The 13,438-nt window shown below is 40.7% G+C and overlaps 1 protein-coding gene across 1 annotated transcript; it reads left to right on the top strand.

Moving 5' to 3' along the window:
• The first annotated feature begins 2,279 nt into the window (after window positions 1–2,279).
• Window positions 2,280–12,356, top strand: GUCA1A (guanylate cyclase activator 1A). The gene is made up of 4 exons (XM_035123049.2): window positions 2,280–2,477; window positions 10,629–10,778; window positions 11,099–11,189; window positions 12,205–12,356. The coding sequence occupies exons 1-4, from the start codon at window positions 2,280–2,282 to the stop codon at window positions 12,354–12,356; spliced, it is 591 nt and encodes a 196-aa protein (XP_034978940.1).
• Window positions 12,357–13,438: the final 1,082 nt, after the last annotated feature.

The raw sequence follows: 13,438 nt of genomic DNA, 5'->3' as shown, positions 1-13,438 counted from the left end.
CAGGAGACTGGGCTGGTGCAAAAGAGCTCGGACCTGCTAGGCCACCCCTTAAAGCATTCCTGATTCAGGGTAAACTGCAATGTAGTGAAGATGGAGACAAATGGGAAAGGGTTCTAAAATGAGCAATGGAGTCGAGTTTGGGAAGCGAAACTCAGTGCTTTTTTCTTCTTCTAAAAAAAATGTTTAGGGGTACTCTCATTTTCCTCCTCATATTGAAATATTGCCCCTCAACGAGGCCAAACTTAGATTCACAAAATGTTTAGGGGTATGCGTCCCCCCAGAAAAAAAAGCACTGGCAAAACTGATGCAGACGTGGTGAGGAGCATTAGGCAGGCGTTGCCTGAAGCAGCTGTTTGATAAAATGTGGAGGAAGGGCAGAATAGAAATAGAGTAATAAGAATGTTGCAGGCCACCCACAATCTCTTAGTGGAATGAGATTCCAGGGGGTTCCAGGTGCTTTACTCAGGGTCCGTATCTCCTTTTGGAAATGAGGCGCAGCTGAGACTATGGTCTTTTTATGTTACATGGTTTATTCACAAATCTATACAACCTGAGCCTACAATGGTGGGGTCCATAGTGTCAGCACTCCAAGAGGGTCTTGTTTTCCCCAGAGGTGCACCCTAGACTCACCCTAGGACTCAAGCACCGCTGCTGCTTTGCATTTCAGTCACATAACTCCTAACTCACATTGCTTCTAACTCTAACATCTCTAAGCTCTGGCTTTATCATCTAACTGAGTTGAGGAAGGCGGCCCTAACCATTTGCCATCTCGTACCAAGTCCCTCTGATCCTTTGTCCTCTTAATTGCTCATCCCCCAGGCTAGCCCCTCACGAGAAAGTTAGCTTTTAACATTTGCTGATCCCAGGGGTTAAAAGTGTCTGGCGCACAGCTTAAAACACACTGCTCTGGCCTCCAGTTTTAACACTCCAAGCCTTGATTGAATTCTAACACCTACTGGACCCAAGAGTTTAGGTTGTCTAACACCCACAAATGTGTATCTGAAGAAGTGTGCATGCACACGAAAGCTCATACCAAAATATAAACTTAGTTGGTCTTTAAGGTGCTACTGAAGGAATTTTTTTATTTTGCTTCGACTCAGACCAACACGGCTACCTACCTGTACCCACAAATTAATAATAATAATAATAATAATAATAATAATAATAATAATGAGGAAAGCTGACACGTGGGCAGACATCTCCCTTTCACACTGGGTTGCTGGAAAAAATGGGGCTATGCGGCTTAGTGTCTTTCCCTGTTGGATGGATACAAGTATAACTCGGGGAGATGAAGGCTATGTACACACTAGTAACTTAAAATACAGCAAGGTCATCCCCCACCACTGTGTTTCAAGTCTATTTGCATGTTGCTGTACACACCAGAGAGGGCTGGGATGTCTTCACCAGATGAGCATTCCCTGTTTGATTTCCCCGTCATTGTAGAAGAAGAAAGCCCTACCAACTCCTATTCCTGAAGCTACCATACACTGTCATCCATGTATATACCATGGCTGTCTCAAATGTACACACCTTGGCGTAACTGCGAAATGAATATGGCTTGTGTTTTCTTTTTGGATTGAAGCTGGCTTGAGGGAAAACACATCAAATGGCAGTATTTCTCAAGAAAGTTGACAAGAATGAGGTGACATGATAGAAGTTCATAAAATTACTCATGGCATGGAGGAAATGGACAAAGTAAAGTTTTTCTCCCATAACTTGTGGACACCCAATGATGCTGAATGTTAGAAGATTCAGGACAGATAAAATACTTGTTCACACAGCACATAGTCAAAGTATGGAGCTCATTCTGTCCTGTATGCCATATCTGCACATGGCTGAGAGAATCAAAAGAGAAGTGGATTAGAAGCTTACGATGTCTTCAGGTAAATCCTGCCATTTTAATCTCCTACTGGGTCCCATAATCTGCAAGACGCTTTCCCATTTTACCACCTTTCTATTTTTTGCCCTGAACTTCCCATGCCCCTTTTGGGATCCCATCATAGGACTCTTCTCTCATTGGCTGGAGGAGGATTTAGTGGGTACTTAAACATCAGGTGCTTCTTTGAAGAGGCTTTTGCAATTTTAAAACTCCATCAGAGAGTGTGAAATTTTCTCAGGAAGCTCCCCCAATCATCCCCACTCTTTAACAACCCTTAGGAGGTCTGCTGTTTTCTTTCCCTTATAAATCTCATACCGCCTGCTTCTGAATTGTAACAAGGGGAAGCCTTTAGAAGTCTTGCGCTCTTTTTAAGAGACGTGCTCACCTCTTTTGCTTTACAATGGGGAACATGGATGGAAAGTCTGTTGAGGAACTGAGCGCCACCGAGTGCCACCAGTGGTACAAGAAGTTCATGACAGAGTGTCCCTCCGGTCAGCTGACCTTGCATGAGTTCAAGCAGTTTTTTGGCTTGAAAAACCTGACTCCAGCATCAAATGAATACATCGAGCAGATGTTTGAAACATTCGACTTTAATAAGGTGGGTATTCAGCTGCGGTCAGATAACATTCTGTTTACATATGTAATGCCCATACATATAAGAACATGTGGGTCTTATCTAAAATACTATGAAATAACATCTATGAATAATCCTCACGGTGTTGATCTTTGCCGCTTATACTTTGCTTGATATAGAACAGTAATTTCTGTCTGTCTGTTACAATATTGCACACTTTCTATTGTTTGAATGGAATGTGCCTTTCTCAGTTTCGAATTGCTGCTTATGAACGTGCTATATAAGTTGGATCTTTTTCAGAAGTAGTCTGGTTATTATGGCTAGTTTAATCATTTACCTTTACTGTTGGGTTAGATGGAAATTTCAAAGCCTGCCGTTTTCAAAGTCCTGCACCCATTTGTAGCAAAAAACTGTTACCTGCATGTGCGAAGCAATTTTCCTATTACAAGAATATTCTGATCATGCAACACTCCTTACGAGCTTCTAGTCTCATTTTAGAAGACTTTTAGAAGACATCTGAAGGCAGCCCTGTTTAGGGAAGCTTTTAATGTTTAATAAACTATTGTATTTTAATACTCTGTTGGAAGCCGCCCAGAGTGGCTGGGGAAACCCAGCCAGATGGGCAGGGAATAAATAAATTATTATTATTATTATTATTATTATTATTATTATTATTATTATTATTATTATTATTATCTGGTGATCTTCTCCAAGCCTTCTTCAGGGGGAGCTGGAATATTGGTTACTGCTGCCCCATGAAAAATGCTGCTATTCTGATTATATGCCGACAGTGACCTGTTTAACATGGAGTGGAGTTGATACAGGGTCATAACATGTGGTGTGCTGGCAAACCAGGAGCAAAGCTGTATAAGAAGCTTTCAGGACCTAGGGGCATGTAAAGCTTATTTTCTAGGCAAAAGGCCCTAGGGTCAAATCCTGCTATCAGTCAGCATGTGTTATGTATAGAATTGATCTGCAGATGTCAAATGAGGTCTTTACTCTTGGGTCAGATGTATTCTAGATCCGTTTAACAGGAGCTGCAAGGACCCCAAATCTTTTTCTATGTGCCCCAAGTATTTCTGGGTATAAAATGAATCTGGGGGAAATTGTGTTGTGGGGTGATCTGGGTTGGGGAAATCATTTAAGATGACTTCATCTGGAGATAATTCGGGGGATAATGAATGGGGTTCAGGCACGATGTGTTAGGTGGGGTGCCGCTATTCATCTGTCCTCCTGTCTGGCAAGGGAGCACTGGGTTCATGGCAGCAAAGGCATGCCCTCCAACATTTTGCTGATGAAAATAGGGACATCCTATTTAATGATGATGATGATGATATTTATAGCCTGTCCATCTGACTGGGTTGTCCCAGCCACTCTGGGTGGCTTCCAACATATGTAAAAACATAAAAAAACATTAAATATTAAAAAAACTTCCCTATACAGGGCAGCCTTCAGATGTCTTCTAAAGGTTGTGTAGTTACTTATTTCCTTGGCTCGGGGGTCGCATACTCTCCAACATTTAGCAGATGAAAATAAGGACATTCTACCGCACCCTCCAATATTTCTCTGATGAAAATAGGGATATCCTAAGGAAAAGTGGGGCACTCCAAGATCAAATCAGAAACCGGAACAGCTTCTGAAAATGCAGGACTGTCCCTGGAAAATAGGGACACTTGACGGGTCTGCAAAGGTGCTCTTTCAAGGTGTCTCCAATGAGGTTTGTTAAAAAGCTCTTTCAGTGGATAGCCAAAGACAAAATGAGAATTACTATTATTTTATTATTTATTAATTTGTATGCCACTTATATGCCAAAATGACATATAACTGAAGCAATAACTGAACCGGAGAGGCATGGATTATGATCAGTCATTCAGTAGCTCATTAAATTCTAAACCACAGAGTCTGTAAGTCTTTTCTATACCTCTCTGCACCACCCTAGTTATTTTAGAAAAACGGGGCAACATTGTTCAGCGGTGTTCAACAGTGAAATATTTAGGACAAATATTAAATGATATAATCATCCTGTGCTTGCAGAAAGTCATTTTTAATTATTAGATAGTATTTCAAAGGGGGGGGAGTGGGAGCGGGAGAGAGAACTTTGTCTGAAAAGTATCATCAGAGACAATGGATAACGAGATTATTTAACTGACCCCAAATGCTTCATGCCTGTGCAAGAAAGGCTGCCCCAGATATTAGTCTTCCCACAGTTAGACTAAAAAGATGAAAAAGATGTCGACTGTGAGAGTGATCCAAAATTGAGTACTTTATAGTCTTATTGATTTTACTGTAAAATACTTAAGTGCTTACCTTTCCCGCTGACAGCACTATGCAGCTAAAGTGCCCAACTTTGGCTGAACCTGTGTGTGCACTTAAATATGTGTTAAGTGTGCATCCTTGTGTTAATTATAAAAATTAAATGTTTGTGTCTCTGTTAAAAGTGAGTGTTAAGTGTGTGTCTGTTGTGTGTGTGTGTGTGTGTGTGTGTGTGTGTGTGTTTTCTCTGTAGCCATTAAAAAATTGCTGTTTGGCACTTCAGCAGTCATCCCTTGTGTTTGTGCGTAGGTAAGTGTGATCATGTTTGTGTGGCTGTTTGTGTTTCTGGTTCTGTCCACTTTGGGGCCTGGCCCACAAACCTTTGGAATGCAACTTCCAATTACTTTCCAGCAGAGGACCATAGCTCTCTGCCTGAAAATGCGTAACATCTATTCACTGTCCGCAGTCATTTGAAAGTACTGTATTAGGATTTGAGCTATTTCATACTACAGAGGTCTGCAGAGCAAAACTGACCTTACTTCAACTTGTGATCTAAGCAGAGGTGGATGAGAAATTTCATTCTGTTTTCATTTTAATGTGAACCTAGCTAATTTGCACTTTCTAAATGTGCATATTAGGACAAAGGCATGCTAAAAGGCTGAAGAAAATTAAGGTGAATGTTAAAAAAGTGCAACTAATGTGGAAATGTGGCAAATTGAATTTAAGATTTTTTAAAAACAAGAAACTGAAACTGACAGATTTGTCCATGTCCATGTCCATGTTTCTCTCAGTTCCTCCTCTTTACAATCTTAAATTCTATTCTCCAGATTTCCATATAAGTTTGTGGTTTTTTAAAAAATATTCTCAGGAAAATTCATCAGTGCAGATTTCTCTTCAGATACATTTGTTTTTATGCAATTTTGCCTGTTATGTATTGGTTTAATTTGTGTGCATGAGTTTCTCTGCTAGTCCTGTAACTACCTTTCCCGCTCCTGGGCGATTCAAATGGGTGTGGTGACAGTTGCTATTGGTTAACTTGTTAGCACAATTTGGATCCTCACTCTGATAGGTTTCCACCAAACTCTAAATGTATCCTTTCCCCAACCCCTGCTCCTGAGAGTATAAAAGGAGCTCACCCTTTCCCTCCAGTCAGTCAAGATTCCTACTGCAATAAAGAAGACTGTTCTTGTTATACTTGACTCCTAGCAGTTCCTTGCTAGTATGCTGAATCACTATTCTGAGCTGACTTCATGAAGAGCTGAAATCACTCTCACGACATAACATTGCCTATTAAACATACTGTATATTCCTGTGTATAAGACTACTTTTTAACCCAGGAAAATCTCAAAAGTCGGGGGTCGTATTTCTTATACGGCGAGTATATCCCAAACTCTATATTTTAACTTGAAAAGTTGGGGGTTGGTAGCGATTTCCCCAATATAATCCATTATTACAAAGCAATTTTCCCAATATAATGCATTTTTGTATGTTATTTTCACAAATATATTACTTTTTATGCACATTTCCCCCTAATATATGCATTTTTATACTGCATTGGGAAATTCAGAGAAGTTCCAGTTCTTGTATTGTTTCAGTCAGTGCAAATTAGCTGGATTCACCATTAAATGCAAATTGAATTGCATTTCTCCTCCACCTCTGTTCATCCCTACATATGAGTAAACATGTGAGGGTGAGGAGGGGGGATTCTTCTAAGCCTCACCTTTCTACTATGTCACTGTCCTCTGGTTTACAGCCCTCCTGAGTTTGAGGTAAGGTAAAGGTACCCCTGACCATTAGGTCCAGTCGCGGACGAATCTGGGGTTGCAGCGCTAATCCTGCTTTACTGGCTGAGGGAGCTGGCGTTTGTCCACAGACAGCTTCCGGGTCATGTGGCCAGCATGACTAAGCCGCTTCTGGTGAACCAGAGCAGTGCACGGAAATGCTATTTACCTTCGCGCCGGAGCGGTACCTATTTATCTACTTGCTCTTTGACATGCTTTCAAACTGCTAGGTGGGCAGCACTGCTGGGACCGAGCAACGGGAGCTCACCCCGTCGCGGGGATTCAAACCACCAACCTTCTGATCGGCAAGCCCTAGGCTCAGTGGTTTAGACCACAGCGCCACCTGCATAGATGGTCTGAAATGGAGAGCTTCAGCAATTTATGTGTGATATAGAACCCAGCACAATCATTTGAGGAATTTTTGTTTCAGCATAGCGCTTTTCCTAAATTGCAGGACTTCATTTGGAAATGAAACAGGTTAATATCCCTTTTGTATCTAACATTTGGCATTTTGCTTATTTTAGTAATGGTCTCCATTATTCTTGACAACAACTACAGTACAGTATATATATTATAGGGCTAACAATAATTTACAAATGCCCAATTTTTCTCACTCACCCTATGCATATCTGAGAATTTATGTATGCAGTGAACTGAGTATTCAGGATTATCTAATCCACAGTGTTTGATAAAACTTTCATTAGGTGCTATCACTTACAACTACCAAATTGAGCAAGAGTTTGTGGAATAGAGCTTTCGTTTGACTTGTTGTATAACGAGTCAAACTAATGCCTTCTAAGAAGCATGATCTTAAGCATATTTACATACTGTAGAAGTCCCACACAGTTCAAAGGGAAATAATCTCTGTTGGTACATTTAAGGCTACAACCATGATTCTATATCAGATTATTTGTGTTTATGATTAAAGGATGCACGACTTGGTCTTTATTAATTTAATAAACTCCTAGGATTTGATGGATTAAGGAAGTGGTTGTGTTAAGCCATTGAGCACACATTCATGTGAATTTAGTTTTCATCCATGATTTCCTCAATGGATGTCTGCAGACTTTTCACGCTCTTAAAGTTCATTGAAATAATTTGGACATAAAATGTATAGCTGGTTATAAAATACCACTATAATCCCATTATTTTGAGAGAAATTACAATGGAAATCCTTGGAGGCAAGGGTTAGACAGTTGATCAAAATCAAGATTTGTTTCCTGTTCTTGCATAAGAATTAATCATGAATGACAGTGGTTGAATTGAGAAAATAACCATTTCTCCCCCATATGAACGCTTCCTCATGCAGTGACACCTGCCCAACCATCTTTACCCTGTGATTAAGCATTTGCACTGCCTGCATTGCCATGTGCAGTAGTTTAATTATGCATTCAGCATGGGGCAGTTTCATAACCATAGATCCAGCCTCCTACTCACAACGTCACAGGAATAATCAGCCTTGCAACTCACATTTAGAGTTACCAGATCTTTAATCTTGCCAAAGCAAAAAACCCATATAAAGCAAGTCTTGATTTCTCAATAAGAGTCTTTAAGATAAGAGAGAATTATGATCATGATGATGAAGAAGAAAAAGAAGAAGAAGAAGAAATAGTAACAGGAATAAGAATAAGAATTTATTATTTGTACCCCGCCCATCTGGCTGGGTTTCCCCAGCCACTCTGGGCGGCTTCCAACAAAATATTAAAATACAATAATTCACCACACATTAAAAGCTTCCCTAAACAGGGCTTCAGATGTCTTCTAAAAGTCAGATACAGTAGTTGTTTATTTCCATGACATCTGGTGGGAGGGCGTTCCACAGGGCAGCTGCCACTACCGAGAAGGCCCTCTGCCTGGTTCCCTGTAACTTCACTTCTCACAGTGAGGGAACCACCAGAAGGCCCTCGGTGCTGGACCTAGTGAAAGGCACAACTAACATGCATACTCAAACATGGATATTTATATGAAAATAAATTCCATGGCTCTTAATTTACTTCTTACCAATAATTGCCGACTTAGGTTTCTGTTAGCAAAAGTTTTGTTTGTCCCTTTCAACAGATTAAAAGAAGAAGAAAATGCAAGAAGTGTGCCAGGTTGACCAAAAATACACTAAATAAACATTGAAAGTGGGATCCACAGCTGCTTTGTGCTTGGCCCAGTGGGATTTTTCTTTTCTTTTTGCCCTTCTCCTTCATGAACAGCAGATGCCACCCCCATGCTATATCACCAATTTATAGTATTTGGAAAGTCCCGTTGGTTACAAATGTGGCTGTGACATGTGGGATAAAGAACTGCTGTTTGAGCAACGCACGTTGAAAGTCCCCTTGGGCTTGTGCAATTTAGCTGGATGGTTCTTTGAATCCCAGCCCTGATGAACAAATCAACATGCAGGAAATCCAATCCGGTAATTGGGTTCAATGTTGTTAAACCCTAATCTGACTTTTGCGCCTGTAGAATAAATCAGATTAGCTGTTTGTGATCCAGAGGGAAATAGTTTGAGTTGCTGTAAGAGAACATCCCACAGGAATCTATATTCCCCTTCAAATTGTACTGTTCTGTCATTGAAGCATAGAGATGAAACCATACAACTATCTAGTGTAGTGGTGGTGGTTGTTTTTGTTTGTTTAGTTTTTAGAAGGTCTATACAGACATGATTTGAGCAGACTATTCCAGAAGCACCTGCACTTACATCTTAGGTGTATAATGCATGCAAACGTACATTAATCCTGACACATAGCTTCTTAAAAAGCACCTTGAAAGTCCTGGCCAAGACCTGAATCTCTAGGTTAGCATGGCAACAGACAATCACAAAACAAAATGAAGCACAAGGACAAAGATACAGATAATCAGGGCTCAAAATGAAATTAATCTCCATGGAGACAAATCTGGACAAATAATTTGGCTTGTCAAGTTCTTCTTACCAAGGATTGCAGCCTTAGGTTTCAGTTAGCAATTGTATATACATCTGAGATCTGCACAAATGTTGCGCTAGAAGGCAGCAGCCGTATGAATTTCAAAAGCACAGTTCTCTAGCGTCCATCTATATATTCCTGATTGACATTGTGTTCCAAAATGCCATTGCACCAGTGATATTTAGCAGTGAATGGACCTATGGAACAGATTAAACTCAAAGTATAGAGGATCCTGCAATTTTTTTTTTCATTTCACTGCAGAAAAACTTGAAGAAATATGTAAATACAATAAATCTATTTGTTACTTTGGAAGGTTTTTCTCCACCAGGGTCTCCTCCCACCCCATTTTTACATCAGCGATTTTGTAGTAGAAATACATAGAAATACAATCATTCCCTTAACTTTGCAGGGATTTGTCAACATTATTTTAACAGCAGCTTGAGAATCACAGAGGTACAGAGAATATACACAAGTATCAAAGAGCACATGAAAGGCAATTCTGTAGGAAATCTTTGTTCCTATATAAAAGGAGGACACTAGAAAGTGGGTTCATCTGAGGTGGCAAGACTATCAGAGGCTTCATTCTTTTGGTGTGGTGCTTATTTACGTGTTTTGAGACATCACTGGTGGTTGATGTCTAAAAGTACCACATCTTTTATCTCCCAACTCTTCAAAAGAACTGTGAAAGGCAGCAAGCTGTGGTCTATTTGTCTGAGAGCATCGTAAAATTCATATAAACAAAAACCATGTGGAGAAGGATGCTATACACAAGATCAGCTTTCAGCTTCATTCAGTGGCGAACTAGTGCTTGTGACCTAAGGGACCCCGTTTCAGTTCCTTTTCCTACTGTAACTGTTCTGTGTAACCCTGCAAACATTGACTAGTACCTCTGTTCAGCTTTAAAGCAGGATTGTAATTGCACTAGCATTACAAAAGTTGAGATACTTATTTGATTGTGACAGAAACAGTGCCCATGGGAAGCAATATAAATGTTATAAAGGAGGTGTGCAGAAAAAGGATCACGGATGAATGGTAGGATGAGGCTAAGGTCTCCAAGAGTGTGTTTTGGTAAGAGCTGTTCTCTTTGATGATTTTCATGCAAATGTATTTTGCCAGGCTGTTTGTGTGCACCCTGTGGTTGTTCCAATGTTGAATGCCCCAAAGCATTCTGCAAGAACGGCTGTGGCATACTCATAGCATCTGACAAGCTGCCTCTTGTATTTCAACAGGATGGCTACATTGATTTTATGGAGTATGTGGCAGCTCTAAGCTTGGTCCTGAAGGGGAAAGTGGAACAGAAGCTGAGATGGTACTTCAAACTGTATGATGTGGATGGAAACGGCTGTATCGACAGGGATGAGTTGCTAAACATCATTAAGGTGAGTTATTTTCCTTGGCCAATTGTTGTATTGATGGTGTTTGACAGAAGCTTCTGGAAGATTCCATGACACAGTTGCCCTTTGCTGTTTTAATACAGGAGGCAAGCATTTTGCACGTGACCAATTGACGCATGACCACTGACACGCAGGGGCCTAAAGAAGGCAGGGTGGGGGTAGCCGTAATGGGGCAAAGCGGACTTACTTGTGCTCCACTGACGCACATAGGGGCCATGGGGGGGGGGGTAATCCATCTACTGTATACAAACACATAACCCTGCAACTTGAGCTCATTAAATGTTCTCCATCTCAATTTCCTACAGGCGATTCGCACCATCAACCCATGTCATGAAGTAATGACAGCTGAGGAATTCACAAACATGGTGTTTGATAAAATCGATATAAATGGAGATGGTAAGAATTTCTCTGTGCACTCCAAGGTGTGGACTGACATTTATAGGCCAAAAATATAGACTGGGACCTACCAGTGTGTGGCCATAAGACTTTTGTGTGAAGGTTTCAGATTGACATCAGTTTGCACTAGAGAAAATTCAGTGCAGGAGGGATGGCCGCCAGGGTTACATGCTAAAATTGATCAAAGAGGGGTGGGGTAGTACCTCGCATTCCTTTGGTAGGAAGAAATTGATTAACTAAATAAATAAGACTACTTCTTTTCTGTTGGCCCTATGACCATTCTGCTTTTAAGGCAGATATAACTGACATTCCATTCCAAACATTCCACTTCCTTTTCTGAATCTTTGAAACTATTCCCCCCTCACACTGCACTGCAAGTTGGTCCTGAGAAATGCAACAAAACGTTAACGTGAGAGGGGAACAAACCTCCAAATGCAGGTCTATGGAAAGACTGTGGAGTCAAAGTCAGTTAACTAAGCCTGAGGTCTGCAAATCATGTACTCCACTGAGATGCTTAAGTAATTTTGCTTATTCAGGAGAAGAAGTAATTTATTCAGGGTTGAGATTAGTCAAAAAGAGAGAACTCATCAATTGAGTAGAGAGATATTAAATAGGAATTTAATGGAGTGAAGATAGCGGATTCAAATCTGATATGCTATAGACCTTGAAAGTAGGTTGATCAGCTATTGTGACATCTTGACGTAAAGAAGGGATGGGTTCTCTCTTCTTTGGAAGTGAAACAAAATCCTGCAACTCCGACTTGGGCAGAAATGGTGGGCATGGTTCAGAAATAGCCAACTCGGTTTCCATGTCATCCCTTTGAAAATCAGATACCACACCATCCATTACATTAGACTATACCAGATGTTTTGGAACTACAACTCCCACGATCCCTAGCTAACAGGGCCAGTGGTCAGGGATCATGGGAGTTGTAGTTCCAAAACATCTGGAGAGCCAAGGTTGCCTATGCCTGGGCTATACAGTACATGAATTGAGACCTTTTGTGCTTTTATAGGTGAGCTGTCTCTGGAGGAGTTCATGGATGGAGTACAGAAAGATGAGGTTCTACTTGACATCCTGACCCGTAGCCTGGACCTGACGCACATTGTTCGAATGATCCAGAATGATGGAAAGAATCCCGAGGAAGTGGCAGGAGCTGCTGAATAGAAAATTTGTTTTTAATTTTTCAAGGGGAAAGGAAAAATGCTAAATATATGTAACACTGCATAAACAAAAATCAGGGATACAAATTGGAAAGGGGTCTAGGGGACTCTGTTTTAGAATAGTACCCTAAAGAGAAAAAAAAGTATCAGCTCTTAACCTTTTCCTGTGTAATCAGAAGACGACATCTGTTGTGATCACAATGAATAATGGTTACTGGTACCCAGGTTGCTTGGGAAGTAGAGGCAACTGGCAACACATCTGCTGAAGGGAATGTGTTAAAATGTAAAAAGAAGATACTTTGTTGGCTGAACCCTCCAGGATCAGTGTCAGTGGAGGAGGCCAGCATGATGGAAATTTCTGAATGGTGCCACAAGAATCCCAGGGCCATCTTGACTGCCTCCGAAGGCTGTACGTTCTAGTGAGGGATACAATCTAGCTGGGAGAGAGCTGGATCATGTAAGACTGGAAAATATAACTTAAAAAATGCCTAGGCGCTGACCTCCTTAGATGCTGTGGAGCTCAATGATATCTAAGATCTTCTCGTTCCTGAGAATCAAACTTGGTTCCACTGAAGTCAGAGACCAAAGTCTCATGGACTCAAATGGTTCTCGGGTCTAGTTATGACCCTTTCTGTATGTCAGACTTTACATAATTGTTTTGGTCCCATTAATGGCAAGTGGGAGCCTGGAAAATGCAGGCAAGGCACATAACGATTTGCCCCCAAATAAAAAGAAACAGAAAATAACTCACATGTTATTTTAGTGAACCAGGCTGGTTGCCATTCAGTCTTTCAAAAATATATTTCACAGATTTCTGCTTCCAGCCTGATGCAGAGTTCTGCATAAGTGATAGATGCAAAGATTTGCAGATAAGGTTTGGTCCAATAAAAATATTATATCTCTCTTTCGTTTGGAAATCATCAGGCAAAACTAAATAGCTAGCTATTTCAGTTAAGAAAATTGAGACAGTTTTAGAATGTGTCGGAAGCAAACGGGCACTAAAATTCAGCCATGCACAGAGAAAAGCCCTGGAGGCTTAATTCCTTCACAAAAGTATTAAGCCACATTTACTTAGGATATCTGTAT

Source organism: Zootoca vivipara, chromosome 7, assembly GCF_963506605.1.
Source record: "Zootoca vivipara chromosome 7, rZooViv1.1, whole genome shotgun sequence".
NCBI classification, from domain to species: Eukaryota; Metazoa; Chordata; class Lepidosauria; order Squamata; family Lacertidae; genus Zootoca; species Zootoca vivipara.
The sequence above is the reverse complement of the archived record's forward strand: the minus strand, read 5'-3'. Positions and strand labels throughout refer to the sequence as shown.